The 19,013-nt window shown below is 44.8% G+C and overlaps 1 protein-coding gene across 1 annotated transcript in view; it reads right to left on the bottom strand.

Annotated features, from left to right (window-relative positions):
• Positions 1-19,013, bottom strand: part of MAPK4 (mitogen-activated protein kinase 4) — a 149,031-nt gene that overhangs the window by 33,658 nt on the left and 96,360 nt on the right. Inside the window, exon 3 of the mRNA XM_034774495.1 lies at positions 338-482. Within this exon, the coding sequence (XP_034630386.1) occupies positions 338-482 (145 nt within the window). The remainder of the gene's footprint in view (positions 1-337; positions 483-19,013) is intronic.

Raw genomic sequence — 19,013 nt, 5'->3', positions numbered from 1 at the left:
AGAAGTGAGGTTCTTACCCACGAAAGCTTATGCTCCCAGTACTTCTGTTAGTCTCAAAGGTGCCACAGGACCCTCTGTTGCTTTTTGCACTAATGTAGTTGCACGAGGGGCAACTCTAATGCTGCACCAGTGTAAAATGGGGCTTGGGCAGGTGCAACTTACTCTGGTGAGAGGCGTTACCTCTAGCACGAGGTATTATAGGACACTCACCTGTGCTGTTCCTGACTGCAAGTAGACAGGGATTCAGTTAAACAGCTAAACATTCGAAACAGCTTTAAACATTTACTTGAGGCATAGAAGGGGGGAGGGGAGTAGCAAACAGGAATTAGAAACCTACCAGCAAACAACATCCTTCCCGTGAGCATTTCCGCCAGGATGCACCCTGCCGCCCACATGTCAATGGCTTTGGTGTAGGCGTTAGGTGAGAGGAGCAGGCGTGGAGATCGATACCATTTTGTTACTAGGCCTTCAGAAAGATAACCCTGAAAGATTAAAAATATACAGGTCTATATAAATAACTTTGAAAAAACACACTTCATCCATCCCTACCTTTTGCTGTCTAATCGCCGGGTGAAGGAATGAGTTTTGCACTCATAATCCCAGCTTGGAAAGATTTTGCTTTAACTCGTCCCAGTTACATCACGAAGAAGCAGGCAGCATTTTTTTTTTCTTTCAAAATGTCACGAAAAAGAGGAAGGCTGAGCCAGACGATCAGTACTGTAGGAAACTGCAAGACTGACGTCCTCACTGCGCCTGACGGTGAGTGGTAAATTCAGTCAAACTGTGCGAGCGGGTGTATAAACACACACAGCGGTGATCTCCAGGTATCAAACTGCAGAGCCACAAGGTTGCATTGATCATGCACCTTTCACCACTTCCCCTGCACTCTGACCAAAATACCACTGCCTTTGCAAGTTACTGATCGCTTGTTTTAATGATGGCTAGATGGCTGGAGAGCTGCATTTACTGCTATTGACTGCCCACTGATTGTACCCATGGCTAATTTAAATTAAAGCATCCTATTATTTTTGTTACCCCAGTCTCCTTGCCTGCCTCCAAACTGTGCTCATTTCATCTTCTTGTTTAGATTGCAAGCTCTTCAGGATAGGGACCGTCATTTACTAGGGGCCAGCGTTTTCAAAAGTGCTCAGCACCCACACCTGGGGCCAGGCTGTCAGAACAGCCAGTACAGTGGTTGCTGAGCTCTTGAAAATCAGGCCTGACACATTTGTACAGTGCCTAGCACAGTGGGACCCCAACCCCAATGCTGGACTATAAAACAATGTGCTAGAGAGAGGTTTTCTTCTATCCCCATACTGCTCCCATCAAAGGTGGAAATTCCCCCCCAGAGAGCACGAGTCTGAGATGCAGGACAAGCAATATAGAATCCTGGTCAAATGACAGGTTGATTGATATCGCACAGGAGGTAGAGAGGGAAACGTTCAACTCTCCGGTAAGGTGAGAACTCGCTTCTAACCCAAGACGATCTGTCTCGGAATTTTATACGGCTGCCCATCACCGTAGTGTCTGAGCACCTTCCACAGAACATCAGTAATGAAAGATAAGTGAACTTAAAATCGCAACATTATTTTGCATATAAACGCTATTTTAGATACTTGTTAAAGGTTTCAGAAATGGACTGTATTAAACCCAGAGAGGTAGCCGTGTTAGTCTGGATCTGTAAAAAGTGACAAAGAGTCCTGTGGCACCTTATAGACCAACAGACGTATTGGGGCATAAGCTTTCGTGGGTGAATATCTACTTCGTCAGTCACATGTCATGGGTATTCACTCACGAAAGCTTATGCCCCAATTCATCTGTTAGTCTATAAGGTGCCACAGGACAATTTGTCGTTGTATTAAACCCAATTCAGCAAAGCACTTAAGCACATGCTTAAAGTTAAACATGTGCTTTACTAAATTAGAGCTAGTTATAATTTTTCTGTGTCTCTGAAATCTGTACAGTGGACCTACTGTTTTTATGCAAAGCACCACAATGTGAGAGTGGACTGACTGATGAAGTGACGGACCAGGTCTAACATTTTATTATTGATCTGGTTTTGGGTGGGGAGCCCGAGGGTTAAAAAAACTTTACTGTTCTGGTTTTTGTTTTATGTTATTTTATTGTACGGGATTTAGAAATATTCCCAAGTTAAAAATCATCAGTAATGCACAGAAAGACATACCGTATATTTACTACGCTCATTTGTTAGTGACTGTGTTTGTATACACACAGACATCAACACCTTAAAAGCGTAGATGAAACTGCAGCCTGAATCATAATGCTGAAGGTGTTAAATAGCTGACACTGCATAATAACTAGCTGTGGAGGCAGAAACTCTGAAAGCGCCATGTGTGATCCTGTATCTCACCTGAACTGGTACCTCAGAGAACATTAACTCTGATGAACCAGAGGTTTTTTTAATACAATTCGCTGTTGAATTTTGCATGCATTCATCATTTTTATGCAGGGGCAATGGGCTTACACTTTATTCTGAAGTTTACATGAATGATTCGTCGGACCAGTACATGACAATCTGCTAATCACTCCTCAGTGTCGTTAAAATCAAAATAAAGACTTGCATGTGAAGGAGGCCCTGATTCTGCTCTCCTCTACTTTAGAATCAATGGGCCAAATTTTGCTCAGAGTTTCCCCAGGACAAATCTAATTTCACAGTTGTTATTGACCTGTGTAACTCCATAGACCTCAATGGAGTAACATCTGATTTACACCAGTGTAAGTGACATCAGCATCAGACACAGAGCTGCAACTGGTGTACGGTATCTGAGAACTGAATTTGGACCATTAAACCATGTGTTCTCTGGGCCTGGGTTTCCATTTGGTACTAATTTTAAGAAGATTGCCTTTTGATTATAATACTACTACTACTTTGCTCTTCAATAGCACCTTCCATGAAGAATTTCAGAGCACTGCAAACATTCATAGATTCGAAAGCCAGAAGGGACCACTGTGATCATGCAGTCTGACCTCCTGGATAACAAAGGTCATAGCACTTCCCCTAAATAATTCCTAGAGCAGATTTTTTAGCAAAACATCCAGCCCTGAATAACCTAAACCTCAAAACACCCTTGTAAGGCTGATATTATTGCAGCTTACAGATGGGGAAACTGAGGCACAGGAAAATTAGCACTTAACTTGACCAGGGCCATACAGGGAGACAGGCTTTCAGTTGGTAATAAAGTCCAGATTTATTTACACCCAGGCCAGTGCTTTAACTTCTAGGGCCAAAATTGTCAAACCTGGGGCTAAAATTTTCAAAACCACCGATGACTTAGGAGCTTATGTTCTATTTTCAAAAGTGACTTAGGCATGTAGGAGCTAGAGACATAGGCTTCGAAAATAGGGCTTAGGCTCCTAAGTCACTTATGCCTTTTACAAATGTTTACCTGGGGGAACTATCATTCGGCTCCTAAATCTTTATTCAGGCACCAGAATAAGTAATGTGGCTTTCAAAAATGCTGAGCATACAGAAGTCCATTGAAGCCAATAGGACTTGTCACATTATTAACAATACCTAGCTGGAGCACAGTCCTTGATATTAAATAAAAGGTACTGCTTTGAGAATTGCCTCTCTTGTCCTCCAATAGTATTTTCCAGGTTCCTTCATTTATTCTCACCAAATTTAACCCTGGTGCACATCCACTCTGTTCTAGATTACAAGCTGATGGTTCATTTTGTAATAGCAATGCTAATATTAATTTCATAATTATTTATTGCCTTGTGGACAGAACCCAAGGCTAACGTGACCGTTACACTTTAATTCCAAGCTAAGGCCTAACTTTCCCAGACAGCCACTGTTGACACACATTACAGAAGGTTAGTGGTGCTCAGCTGGGAAGGACAAGAAGTTATGCAGCAGAACCTAGGGAACTCAATTGTTACAAAAGTGCTCAATAAACCAGTGATGTCTGTATAGATGTAAATAGTCATTGGTAGGTGCCACTAGATGGTGCTCAAGAACACGAAGCATAGTTCCTGGGTTTGGTAGGATCCATACAAATTGTTCTTATTGTGCACTGCAAATCTGTTTAGGTGGCGTTCTTAACGTGATCAGGGCCTCACAGTAATAGTCACGGAATAACAATGAACCACAGAGACTGTCCCCGTCCCAGACAACTCAACATCTATGGGAGGATGGGTATTAGGGTTGCCAACTTTAGGGTTACCATATTTAGTGCCTCCGAAAGGAGGACACTTTAAAGGGGCCCCAGCCCCGCCCCCAGCCCCGCCCCAACCCCGCCCCAAAGTCTCCGCCCCCTCCCCTGCTTCCCGCGAACATTTGAGTCGCGGGAAGCCTGAAGCAGGTAAGGGGGGGGGGAGGAGGCGCGGCCCACCCCCGGCACCGCAGGTCCCCAGCCCGTCCCCCGAGCCCCCGGCCCGTCCCCCGAGCCCCCGGCCGAGCCCCCGACCCGNGGAGGGGGCGGGGTTGGGGCGGGGCTGGGGGCGGGGCTGGGGCCCCTTTAAAGTGTCCTCCTTTCGGAGGCACTAAATATGGTAACCCTAATAAAACTGCAGCACATATAACCATCTGCGCTTCTCTTGTATATACACCCATTGTCTCTTGCCTTCTAATTAGACTGTGCACTATTCCAGGCAGGACTATCTTTTTGTTAGGTCTTAGTATATAGACTAGCACAATGGGGCCCTGGTCTCTAATAAGGTTCCTTAGGTTCTATTGTAATACAAGCAACAAGAACAAAAAAACACCCAACACTTCATTACAAGAAGCCAAAGTAGAATGAACATTCCTATGAGCAAGTGCCATGAACCACAGCTCTGTACACTATTAGAAACGAGTAAGTATACAACACTCTTATACTCACAGTAAACTAGTCTATAAGCATGAAATCGATCCCATTCACTGTGCTGGCCCACTGCATGGATGAATTTCACCCTTGAGTCTCTGCTGCTAAAGTTATTAACTAGAGATGGGCCTGATCCACAACCCTGAAGAAGTGACTAACTGATAGAGCTAATCATCTAGTGAGAATGATGGACACTAGACCATCATAGATGGGTATAATCTATTCACAAGAAAGAGAGCAGCAAAACGGCCAATGCAGATTTGGGCTGCAGATGCAGAGACATCAAGAGCAGGGAAGTGACTGTTGTCCCTTCTGTGGCTATGTCTACACTGCAAGTGAAGGTCTGATTGTAGCATAGAGAAGCATACCTTGCTAGCTTTAGTCTAGCTAGTACAGGTAACAATAGTAGTGTAGACGTGGTGGCACAGGCTAGCAATCAGGGTACTTACCCAGGCTCCCCAGCAGGACACTAGTTATCAATGACCTAGATTAGAGATGTCTATCTGTGCTACAATCACACCTCCACATGCAGTGTAGACAAACCCAATAATGGCTTCAGTGCAGTCATACCTGGAATATTGTATTCAGTCCTGGGCACCACATTACTAGAATGAGAATGACAAACTGGAGGAAAGTCAGAGAGGAGACAAAAAAAAAATAGTAGGGGCTGAAGTGATGAGCAAAGATTAAAACATCTAAATCAGAGCTCAAAGAGCTCAGCTAAGCAATGACTACGCTGGACATGACAGTTAAAAAATATTTGTAGGTTGCTAACACAAAGAATGGAAAGGAATTATTGAGGGCAGTACCAGAGGGGAGCGCTAGGAGCAAAGGGATAACTTGGGCTAAATATCAGTGGAAACTTTGTGACAGCAAGAGCTACTAATTTATGGTGCAGACTCCCAAAGGAAGTGCTGGAAGAACAGCCTCTTGGAGCACTTCAAACTAGATTGGACAAAGGACTGGGTGGGTGAGGCACACTGAAGAACAAGCTTGCATTGGCAGGCAGAGGGACTGGATGAGTCTCACCCATCTCTAATTCCCATGAGTGGTAATGATTCAGGTGAGTCATTGCCTGACTGAGAAACCACCTAGCTTGATCCCCTACAAATGCTGGCCTCTCGGAAACAGGAAGTCGCAAAGGTGCCACTCTAGCTGTAACTGCCTCAGTGTACTCCGTTACACTACCTGCGGGCTCGCCCCTCCACGGGCTTCCGAGGAGAGCCTTATGTTACTCCAGAGAGGTCTTAGTTGTCAGGAAGCTGCCTGTAACTGCTTGACCCAGAGTGAGAAGCAGATGTTTTGATTGCTGCCCTTTGGCATTGTTATCCAATCTTGCTGAATTAACTACTTTTTCTTTATCCCACTCAACATCCTAGGAACATCAGACTCCCTAGAACACTTAAACCTACCTTACGGCAGGCTGTTTCCCTCTGGCAACAGAAAGGTTCTAACATCTAGTGCTGCATGCAAAATGGCACCTATGTTTGACATCACACTCAGTGAACTACCTGTATATAATTTAGAGACTGATCCTTTGCTCTGTCTCCCATGTGCCATTTCTGCATTAGAAGAGCTTCCTGTAAAAATTCACCAAACAGTTATACTGACCTCCATCAAATCCTTCCTTAACACTCACCACTGCTGTGGGGTCGACAATATACTCAGTGATGAGACAACTGGAATGCTGTAAGTCAGTGGTTCTCAAACTTTTGTACTTGTGACCCCTTTCACACAGCAAGCTTCTGAGTGTGACCCCCCCCTTAAATATATAAAAAGGTGTTTTTAATTTATACCACCATTATAAATGCTTAAGGCAAAGTGGGGTTTGGGTGGAGGCTGACTGCTCGTGATCCCCTGAGGGGTCACAACCCCCAGTTTGAGAACCCCTGCTGTAAGTGCTGCTTATTATGCTAATTATAATCATTTCACTTGTGTTTCCCTGTCTGCTTTACCCACCTGTTGCCTGTCATCATATATTTAGACTGTAATCATTTGGGGGCAAGGACCGTCTCTTATTAGGTGTTTGTATAGACCAGCGGTTCTCAAACTGGGGGTTGGGACCCCAAAGTGGGTCACCAGGGCCAGGGTCAGATGTGTTGAGGCCTGGGACTGGGGCCAAAGCCAAACCCAGAGCCCCACGGCCCAGGAACAAAGCCAAAGTCCAAGGGCTTTGGCTTTGGCCCTCCTGCCCGGGACGGTGGGGCTTGGGTTTTGGCCCTGGGCTCAGGCTTCGGTCCCCCTTCCTTGGGTCATGTAATAACTTGAAGTCCGAGGTACAATGAAGTCTGAGAACCTCTGGTATAGAGTCTAGCACAATGGAGTCCTGATATCTGTTTTCAGAGAGTTTAATGCCAGAAGGGACTATTGGGCCATCTCAATGATCTGTCATAGGCCACAGTCTTTAACCAGCCACTTCCCTTGGTAGCTTGTCCTCACTGTTAAATTTTGTGTGTGTTTTATGCCTAATCTGAATGTGTTGAAATGTATATAGAGCGGCTAACACAATGGAGACGCAGTCTGTGATTGGGAGCACTAGTCACTACCATCATACAATAATGATCCTGAGAGGTGCTGAGCACCTAAACTCATTAATGGGCTCAATGCTTCTAACAATCAGGCTCTTTAGTTAAGCATTAGAGTCCTTAATGGCTTCCTTGTCATCCCTGATCTGTCTCCACCTGCTTTGAGGCCAGGATAGTTCTTTTGTGTTTGTACAGCACCTAGCACAATGGGGTCCTGGTCCATGACTGGGGCACCTAAGCACCACAAATAATAAACGAATACTGAAAACAGAACTCTGTTCAATGTTTGTTTCCCCTGCCTCACATCTTTTTTGTGATGCGTATTTTGGACTTGCTCTTTGCTTTTACTGCTTCCTTCACTCTGGTTTCCTGTCCCTCCCGCCCCCATTACTCCCTTCACTGAGCTTCTCATTTTTTGTCCTTTCACTGAGTGTTTTCCCAAAGTGACGCAGAACAGTTTTTCTATGGCAGCAGATCTCAGCCCGAGGTTTTGGTTCATCACGCAAGTGAACGGCCACATTGTGGGATTCCATACAAGAAAAGAAAACACAACCTCACTCCATGAACACTTATATAAATTAAGACTTTGTTCAAAGTTCTTCCTTACAAACCGTTTTCTAACGTTCAAATATTTCAGATATTGAACAACTAAGTCTCCTCATTTCCTTCCCCATCTCTACAGGAAACATATCCCGCCAACAAAGAGAATGGTCGGGGGGTGACTTGATCACAATCTATAAAACCAACATGGGGAACAGAAATTTGATAATAGAGGGTTCTTTAATGTAGCAGATAAAGTTATGACAAGATCCATTGACTGGAAGTTGAAGCTAGATAAATTCTAACTACAAATAAGTCACACATTATTCACGGGGAGGGTAATTAACCATGGGGACAAGTTACCAAGGGTTGTGGTGGATTCTCCATCTCTGGCAGTTTTTAAATCAAAACTGGATGGTTTTCTATCAGAGATGCTCTAGTTCAATCCACAGCTTTTGGGCTGGAAGAAGGAATTAATTCAGGAAGTCCTGTGGCCTGTCTTATGCAGGAGGGCAGACTAGATGATCAGAAAGTCCTTCCTGGCCGTCCAATCTATGAACCACCCACCTATAGGGATCTGATGGTTAAGGCCACTGGCTAGATTCTTGCACTGCACTAAAAGCCTCCTGTCCAAAAAAGGCACAAGCATCCATTCCCATACAGAATATCACCAACCAAAGAAGTATACATGGATTGCTCTGTGTTCACAGATAGTGCTGAAGTTGGATTGGCCTGGGTAGGCACAACATTCCCATGGTGATTCAATGTGACAGTTGCTATATGATACAGTACATACCCTTGAAAAACGTGATGAACTCCCCGCTCCCCTGTATTTTTCCAGAACTACATGCAGCTCTGCAGATGGAGAAATGTTATCATAGCTTAACCTCTGTTCCCAAGGCAATACATTTGCTCAGTTGTAGGAAGATTATATAAGGGTTTAAATAATCTGGCCTTAGATAATTATGCCAGATTTTAGATGTACTGTGTCAGAGTTTAGATAGTTATAGCAAAACTGACGAGGTAGAAAGGTTTTTAATCCTCTGTAGTTTTTGGTGTGCTTAAGTTTTCTCTATCTTCGCATGGGCACACAGCCAAAGTGCCTGGATCCTACAAACCCTTTCGGAGTCTCATTTATTTTAATTTGTGAACAAGAACTACTTGCTTAATAGGGGGTTGCAAAATTGCCCCAGGTTACTTGCTGCTAATGCTTGTCTCTTCCTTGTAAATCTGCCTTTTTTCTGATATTACCACCTAATCTCCTCTTCCAATAACAGACATCACTTAGACTCTCTTCGCCAGCCCAGGAGGACGGATGTGCAGACAGCAGAAGGCACAGAGGGAAGAGGCTCAGAAGATACATTTTTAGGTGGGATATTATCCACAAGAAGGAGCCATGAATGTAACAATACCTAAAACACTTTAGGGACCATGATCCTAGCCCCACCGATGTCAGTGGCAAAACTCCTTTTGGCTTCAGCATGGCCAAGATTTCACCCCTGATGTACATGAAATCACTCGCCCATCACTGAAATGGCACTGCCTAGAGGGTACAAAGTGGCAGCCTTTGCTCAGAGGGAAGAGAGCAACCTATCATGCAACACACTGGCTAATCTCTCATGATGGACTATAAAACTGCTGTGGAGCTGTTAAACTGTATTATGCAATAAATACATCTTTCGAGAGTGACTAGTCTCTATGTTTCCGGAAAGCAGATACTGCATTTAAATGCTCGGCCATTCAGTCATTTTCAGTCACTTGTCTTTCCATCGATATTCTTATCGATAAACTAGGCAAATACAATTTAGATGGGGCTACTATAAGGTGGATGCATAACTGGCTGGATAACCGTACTCAGAGAGTTGTTATTAATGGTTTCCAATCCTGCTGGAAAGGCATAACAAGTGGGGTTCCACAGGGGTCTGTTTTGGGACTGGCTCTGTTCAATATCTTCATCAACGACTTAGATATTGGCATAGAAAGTACGCTTATTAAGTTTGCGGATGATACCAAACTGAGAGGGATTGCAACTGCTTTGGAGGACAGGGTCATAATTCAAAATGATCTGGACAAATTGGAGAAATGGTCTGAGTTAAACAGGATGAAGTTTAACAAAGACAAATGCAAAGTGCTCCACTTAGGAAGGCACAATCAGTTTCACACATACAGAATGGGAAGAGACTGTCTAGGAAGGAGTACGGCAGAAAGGGATCTAGGGGTTATAGTGGACCACAAGCTAAATATGAGTCAACAGTGTGATGCTGTTGCAAAAAAAGCAAATGTGATTCTGGGCTGTATTAACAGGTGTGTTGTGAGCAAGACACGAGAAGTCATTCTTCTGCTCTGCTCTGGTTAGGCCTCAGCTGGAGTATTGTGTCCAGTTCTGGGCATCGCATTTCAAGAAAGATGTGGAGAAATTGGAGAGAGTCCAGAGAAGAGCAACAAGAATGATTAAAGGTCTTGAGAACATGACCTATGAAGGAAGGCTGAAAGAATTGGGTTTGTTTAGTTTGGAAGAGAGAAGACTGAGAGGGGACATGATAGCAGTTTTCAGGTATCTAAAAAGGTGTCATAAGGAGGAGGGAGAAAACTTGTTCACCTTAGCCTCTAAGGATAGAACAAGAAGCAATGGGCTTAAACTGCAGCAAGGGAGGGTTAGGTTGGACATTAGGAAAAAGTTCCTAACTGTCAGGGTGGTTAAACACTGGAATAAATTGCCTAGGGAGGTTGTGGAATCTCCATCTCTGGAGATATTTAAGAGTAGGTTAGATAAATGTCTATCAGGGATGGTCTAGACAGTATTTGGTCCTGCCATGCGGGTAGGGGACTGGACTCGATGACCTCTCGAGGTCCCTTCCAGCCCTAGAATCTATGAATCTCACAGTGGAGCTGCCTCTGCCATTTGGCTTTCATGGGGCAAATCCTGACCCTGAGGTTCTCTGGAGTTCACAGTCGGCCACAGCTCCAAGGTCCAGCAGTCTCAAATTTACTCAGAGGCTTGGAATACTGCATTAGAAGTAGATTCAGGAGAAGTAGATCAGTGGGGAGAGTTCTGGTGAGACTGGCAAAGATGCAAGACAAATGCGGTTTAGTATCAGCCCCACCACATGAAATATAAATATGCATACACAGCCATGGCAGAGCAACAGCAAACTCTATATTAAGATGGCATATGTGTTTCCACAATAACCCCACGCTTTGAGTACATCATAACTTTCTCAAACGTTCACATTTTGGAGCTGAAATATACCATGGAGTATCATTAAGAGACACTGTCAACTTGAAATCTAGATAATTTAAAAATAAATGATTTAAAAATAGTTTCAGGTGTCCCCATATAATTTTTTGTGTGTAATTTTACAGTGTCATTTTCCTATTTTTTCCCTTCTTGGCCACTATTATGCCTGAAGGCCCATAGCCTCAAAGGTATTTAGACGCAAGACTCCCATTGATTTCAATGGGAGTTAAGCACTTAAATAATTGAGGATCTGAGTCACATAAGTGTACAAACAACATGGGAAACTGACTAATTAGCTACAGGGAAATAGTGAAACTGACTTGTGGTGGGGGCCCTCACCCCTGAAGAACCCCCTGGCAGCCCAGTGCAGCATCACCATAATATCTGACTCAGTTTCCTCTAGTGAGCTTTCAGTAAGTCCCATGAAGCTTATGTATATTGAACAGTACCCCATCAGGGGTCTGTCTAGTTTATTTAACCCAATGGTAGATCATCATACAAACAGGGCTCCACCTCAGCATCTCTAGCTCAAGAGGGAAGAGGGCTGAGTTAACCCTCAGTGGTCAAACCACAACAACCCTTCCTCAGAACAGCACATCATTCCTCTCATCTGGGGCTTCTGCTGCTACGTGGCAAAGTCCCACCATAGGGCTAGGTTTTGCTGAAGTCAGCATTCAGAGCTCCTCCCTTGCAGAGCCTATCCCACCCAAAGAGCATTCTTCCTGGGTTCCCTTTCCTGGTAAACCCTCACCGGCCTTTCCTTCCTCTCTCTTTCTATGTTCTACAGACTGCTCCTCTGCCCAGGAGCCCCTGTTCTCTAGCCCCCACTAAGGCTATGTCTACACTATGCAGCTTTTAGCGACACGGCTGTGTTGCTACAGCCGTGCCGTTAAAAGGCACACAGTGTAGCCGCTGTTTGTCAGCTCTCCTGCTGACAAAAAACTTCTACCCCCAATGAGCGGCATTAGCTTTGTCGGCAGGAGAGCACTCCTGCTGACAAAGCACTGTTTACACTGGTGCTTGTCGTCAGCAAAACTTTTGTCTTTTGGAGGGGTGTTTTTTTAACACCTCTGAAAGACAAAAGTTTTGTCATTCAGTTGCCAGTGTAGACATAGACTAAGTGTGTGTGTGGGGGGGGGAGGGTGGCGGGAATGGAACCTTCCTTTCATCAGGCCCAGATGCTTCTCTGCCTAATTAACTTCTTCCCAATTACTCAGCGAATTAATTAGTCCCAGGTGAATCTGAGCTGCCTCATTCCTCAATGTGGAGCCTGGCAGAGGTAAGCTGAGCCCTGATTAACTCAGAGGGCGAGTTACCCTCTGACATGACTACACACAAAGTAGGGTCAAACAATACACGAAAAACTGAAACATGGGAAAAGAGTTGTTCTTTCTAATCTTTCAGCTACAGTAATTTTAGGTGTTGCTTGTAACAACAACAACATGGTAAAACACAGAGAGAGAAAAGTGTTGGTTTTTTTTGCCTGTATCCCTGTAATTCACACACTGACTGGGAGGCACATTGCACATAATGAAATTTTGTGATGTAGTAAGTGACAGATACACACACGCAATCAAGGTTACTGAATTATGAATGTACTTTGTTCTCTCTCCCCCTGCCCTGCCCTGCCCCAGGGTGTAGTTTTGTTCTGATCACGTCATCGTTGACTAGTTAATATCCCTGGAGTAATGGAAAAAATCTTACCAGCATGAGACCTCACTAAATACTTTGCTGAGAAGTGGTGAGAAGTTTTTTAAATTTGAGATTCTCCTTTACTTTTCTAGCTCTCACAAATCAGGCAGCCCTGCAAGCACATGACCCGAAGCCAACTCTGCTTCACTGGACTTACTCCAGAGTTATAGTGTATCTGACATTGGACCCTAGCCTTCTGAGTAGTGCATTAAGAGCAAAGGATGGGTACAAGGTACCAATCTCATATGACAGCTTGTAGCTCCTGCAATCAGTGGGATTTCTGCCATTGACTTCAATAGGAGCTGGAATGGTTCCTGGTTCTAAGAACTGCAAAGGGAGGGGGAGGGAATCTGAAATAAAAACAAATAAAAGCTTTTGGAATAATGCTGATACAACAGCAGATTGGTTCCACTGCAGCTTTTTTTTTTTAATGCATTTAAAAAAAAAAAAAAAAAGCGTGGGTGACAAATTGAATTTGTCTGGTTTACAGGCCGAACACCGTTCCTGGCTCAGAGCAAAGCACAATAAAAATGTCATTTTGCATGACTCTTAAAAAACGTGACATGTATTCTCATTCTCTTTGGATTACGAAATCAGTTTATTTAATTATCCCGGCCTATTATAAGCTTCGTCAAACAGGAAGGAACAACAAGGGCAAGGGGAAAAAATAAAAAATAACCGAAGGCGGTGCTCTTGAGAGCACCGTGTTCCAGAGGAGAAAGAGCAGCCAAGGGCTGGCTCATCCATCAAGTGCAAACATGCAATCAAGGCTTGGCATTGTCTGAATGTAGGGCATAGGCAGTACTTGAAGACAGCACCAATGGGACCACCAGAATACCAAATGTTAGCTACTTAGTAGATATTTGTTCTGCAGTGATTGTTCAGCAGTGCTGGCTAAGTTACCTCAGAAGACAACACAGGCATATAAAATAATTAGAAGAACACACGAAAGGGTTGGGGGAAAAATGCATGTTCTTTCCAGTTACTTCCTCCTTCTTAATAAAGCCATCTGCCCACATTTAACTGTGTGGGCACTGGGTTCCACCACTGTAACTGGAAGAGGTCCCATTTTTTCCTATTTTAAAGATTTCCTCATGATTAACCAACTGAAATTTTGTTTTGATTGAGCTGAGTGTGATTATATTGGACCCCTTAGCAAGTGCACAACAAATGAGAGGCTTTAACTTGCAAGATTTAGAGACATTTTTGAAACAAGATACCAAAAGGTCTCCCTTAACAAGGGTAATTACGTCCCTGCTAAATGCAAATTCATGCTAATGAAAGTCATAATTAAATTCACAAGTGTTAGGAGTAAGGAACTTGCAAAAGAGACTGAAATTGTAGTACCCTGTCATATCATTTATAGGGACTTGGGCCAGAGTAGTGAACAGATTAACTCTATTAATGCAACCAAAACTTGAAGGAGAGCTATGGGTTCCAATTCTGATCTTGACTACACCTGTGTTAAAATCAGAAGAAACTCTAATGAAGTCAATAGAGTTACATGGTTGGAAGTGAGATCAGAATCAGACACTCTGAGTTTTGTAACTCTACTGAGTGATGAGACAGCCAGTGTATTACATATTCTTCCTATTAGGTAAGCCAGTCCCAAGTGCTTGAGGTTCATAGAATCATAGAATATCAGAGTTGGAAGGGACCTCAAGAGGTCATCTAGTCCAACCCCCTGCTCAAAGCAGGACCAATTCCCAGCTAAATCATCCCAGCCAGGGCTTTGTCAAGCCGGGCCTTAAAAACCTCCAAGGAAGGAGACTCCACCACCTCCCTAGGTAATGCATTCCAGTGTTTCACCACCCTCCTAGTGAAATAGTTTTTCCTGATATCCAACCTGGACCTCCCCCACTGCAACTTGAGACCATTGCTCCTTGTTCTGTCATCTGCCACCACTGAGAACAGCCGAGCTCCATCCTCTTTGGAACCCCCCTTCAGGTAGTTGAAGGCTGCTATCAAATCCCCCCTCATTCTTCTCTTCTGGAGATTAAACAATCCCAGTTCCCTCAGCCTCTCCTCATAAGTCATGTGCTCCAGACCCCTAATCATTTTTGTTGCCCTCCACTGGACTCTTTCCAATTTTTCCACATCCTTCTTGTAGTGTGGGGCCCAAAACTGGACACAGTATTCCAGATGAGGCCTCACCAATGTCGAATAAAGGGGAACGATCACGTCCCTCGATCTGCAGGCAATGCCCCTACTTATACAGCCCAAAATGCCGTTAGCCTTCTTGGCAACAAGAGCACACTGTTGACTCATATCCAGCTTCTCGTCCACTGTGACCCCTAGGTCCTTTTCTGCAGAACTGCTACCTAGCCATTCGGTCCCTAGTCTGTAGCAGTGCATGGGATTCTTCCGTCCTAAGTGCAGGACTCTGCACTTGTCCTTGTTGAACCTCATCAGGTTTTTTTCGGCCCAATCTTCTAATTTGTCTAGGTCCCTCTGTATCCGATCCCTACCCTCTAGTGTATCTACCACGCCTCCTAGTTTAGTGTCATCTGCAAACTTGCTGAGAGTGCAGTCCACACCATCCTCCAGATCATTAATAAAGATATTAAACAAAACCGGCCCCAGGACCGACCCTTGGGGCACTCCGCTTGAAACCGGCTGCCAATTAGACATGGAGCCATTGATCACTACCCGTTGAGCCCGACGATCTAGCCAGCTTTCTATCCACCTTACAGTCCATTCATCCAGCCCATACTTCTTTAACTTGGCGGCAAGAATACAGTGGGAGACCGTATCAAAAGCTTTGCTAAAGTCAAGGAATAACACATCCACTGCTTTCCCCTCATCCACAGAGCCAGTTATCTCATCATAGAAGGCAATTAGGTTAGTCAGGCACGACTTCCCCTTCGTGAATCCATGCTGACTGTTCCTGATCACTTTCCTCTCCTCTAAATGTTTCATAATTGATTCCTTGAGGACCTGCTCCATGATTTTTCCAGGGACTGAGGTGAGGCTGACTGGCCTGTAGTTCCCCGGATCCTCCTTCTTCCCTTTTTTAAAGATGGGCACTACATTAGCCTTTTTCCAGTCATCTGGGACCTCCCCCGATCGCCATGAGTTTTCAAAAATAATGGCTAATGGCTCTGCAATCTCACCTGCCAACTCCTTTAGCACCCTCGGATGCAGCGCATCCGGCCCCATGGACTTGTGCACGTCCAGTTTTTCTAAATAGTCCCGAACCACTTCTTTCTCCACAGAGGGTTGGTCACCTTCTCCCCATGCTGTACTGCCCAGTGCAGCAGTCTGGGAGCTGACCTTGTTCGTGAAGACAGAGGCAAAAAAAGCATTGAGTACATTAGCTTTTTCCACATCCTCGGTCACTAGGTTGCCTCCCTCATTCAGTAAGGGGCCCACACTTTCCTTGATTTTCTTCTTGTTGCTAACATACCTGAAGAAACCCTTCTTGTTACTCTTAACATCTCTTGCTAACTGCAACTCCAACTGTGATTTGGCCTTCCTGATTTCACTCCTGCACGCCTGAGCAATATTTTTATACTCCTCCCTGGTCAATTGTCCAATCTTCCACTTCTTGTAAGCTTCTTTTTTGCATTTAAGATCAGCAAGGATTTCACTGTTTAGCCAAGCTGGTCGCCTGCCATATTTACTATTCTTTCTACACATCGGGATGGTTTGTTCCTGCAACCTCAATAAGGATTCTTTAAAATACAGCCAGCTCTCCTGGACCCCTTTGCCCTTCATGTTATTCTCCCAGGGGATCCTGCCCATCTGTTCCCTGAGGGAGTCAAAGTCTGCTTTTCTGAAGTCCAGGGTCCGTATTCTGCTGCTCTCCTTTCTTCCCTGTGTCAGGATCCTGAACTCGACCATCTCATGGTCACTGCCTCCCAGGTTCCCATCCACTTTTGCTTCCCCTACTAATTCTTCTCTGTTTGTGAGTAGCAGGTCAAGAAAAGCTTTGCCCCTAGTTGGTTCCTCCAGCACTTGCACCAGGAAATTGTCCCCTACACTATCCAAAAATTTCCTGGATTGCCTGTGCACCGCTGTATTGCTCTCCCAGCAGATATCAGGGTGATTAAAGTCTCCCATGAGAACTAGGGCCTGCGATCTAGCAACTTCTGCTAGTTGCCAGAAGAAAGCCTCGTCCACCTCTTCCCCCTGGTCTGGTGGTCTATAGCAGACTCCAACCACGATATCACCCTTGTTGCTCACACTTCTCAACTTTATCCAGAGACTCTCAGGTTTTTCTGCAGTTTCATACCGGAGCTCTGAGCAGTCATACTCCTCTCTTACATACAACGCAACTCCCCCACCTTTTCTGCCCTGCCTGTCCTTCCTGAACAGTTTATATCCATCCATGACAGTACTCCAGTCATGTGAGTTATCCCACCAAGTCTCTGTTATTCCAATCACATCATAGTTCCCTGACTGTGCCAGGACTTCCAGTTCTCCCTGCTTGTTTCCCAGGCTTCTTGCATTTGTGTATAGGCACTTAAGATAACTCATCGATCGTCCCTCTTTCTCAGCATGTGACAGGAGTCCTCCCCTCTTGCGCTCTCCTGCTTGTGCTTCCTCCCAGGATCCCATTTCCCCACTTACCTCAGGGCTTTGGTCTCCTTCCCCCGGTGAACCTAGTTTAAAGCCCTCCTCACTAGGTTAGCCAGCCTGCTGGCGAAGATGCTCTTCCCTCTCTTCGTTAGGTGGAGCCCGTCTCTGCCTAGCACTCCTTCTTCTTGGAACACCATCCCATGGTCGAAGAATCCAAAGCCTTCTCTCCGACACCACCTGCGTAGCCATTCGTTGACTTCCACGATTCGACGGTCTCTACCCCGGCCTTTTCCTTGCACAGGGAGGATGGACGAGAACACCACTTGCGCCTCAAACTCCTTTATCCTTCTTCCCAGAGCCACGTAGTCTGCAGTGATCCGCTCAAGGTCATTCTTGGCAGTATCATTGGTGCCCACTTGGAGAAGCAGGAAGGGGTAGCGATCCGAGGGCTTGATGAGTCTCGGCAGTCTCTCTCGGCAGTTCAATGTAGTTCAAATCCCACTTGGGGTGCCATTTTGTAACAGCTCCATGGCTGAATACACACAGACACCAGTGATCAGAATCCTTCTGAATTATGTCATGCACACGAGAGCAAACGTGCACTTGCATTCTGAATGACCTTATTTTAGTTTAGCCATTCTAATTGGTTTCCTTACCATACAGAATGTGGTAGAGATGGTTAAGAGATGGTTAAGACAAACCAACCGAAATCATACCACCCATAAAAGACAACTCCACGCAACCGGTGATTTATCCTTCTCAAATGATAAAAGCAACAGGGACCTTGGTGCAGGGATTTTACTGGAACTAAATGACCCATAGGGGTTAACAAGATGAGACTGCCCAAGGGTCTGAAAATAAACCAAATGTTCACAAGTTCCAAAACAGCAATTTTCCAGTTAGGCTACAGAAGCTGCTGTAATTGGTCAGTTAATTAGCAGAAATAGGCCTGAACTAAAATCATGTCTGAAAGGGCCCTCTTCCCCACCCTCCACCCCCAGTTATGGAAAAGTCCAGATTTCATAGCTGGTCCATATAACCAAGACCCCCAGATCAAAACAGCTGCAAAATTGAGCCAACATCCAGACTCACATGTCTAAACTCAGGTTCATGGAGCCACTAACTCATGGTAACTTTGATGTTTAAAAAATATTTATTTGTATAAATCTACTGATTCCACACATCATCTAACAGCCACGTGAGACCCTGAAGGTGTGATCATTCTAGCACGGTGTGTAGTATTTTTAACCTGATACGCTGCTGTCAGGAGAGAGGCATGTGGAGGTCTACAGAATCAAACAGAACTAGATTTTCCTCTCCCCAGGTTGCTTGTGCAGTGCCAATGAAACTCAGTTGAATTAATCATTCATTTTTTCCCTCTCTCACCTCTGAGCACCTCGGATGGAATCCTTACCACCCAACAGGAAACTTCAGTACACAGGCTTTGTGGGGGTGACACACAAAAAGGAAATGGGAATTAAATTCTCCTCTTGGCCTGCAGAGCACCTCTACTGTCACCCAACAACTGCTACACTGGTAATGGTCAGGGATACGTTTGTCTTACATGAGGTTTTTGGGCAAAGGAGTTGTGTAGGTCATGGCCCGGATGGCCAATGGCCACACTGCTACTGCAGAGTACGCTACCCTTAAGCACTGCTCTGGATGCAGTCT

This window comes from Trachemys scripta, chromosome 6 (genome assembly GCF_013100865.1).
Source record: "Trachemys scripta elegans isolate TJP31775 chromosome 6, CAS_Tse_1.0, whole genome shotgun sequence".
NCBI classification, from domain to species: Eukaryota; Metazoa; Chordata; order Testudines; family Emydidae; genus Trachemys; species Trachemys scripta.
Note: the sequence above shows the minus strand (reverse complement) of the source record. Positions and strands in the feature narration are given on the sequence as shown.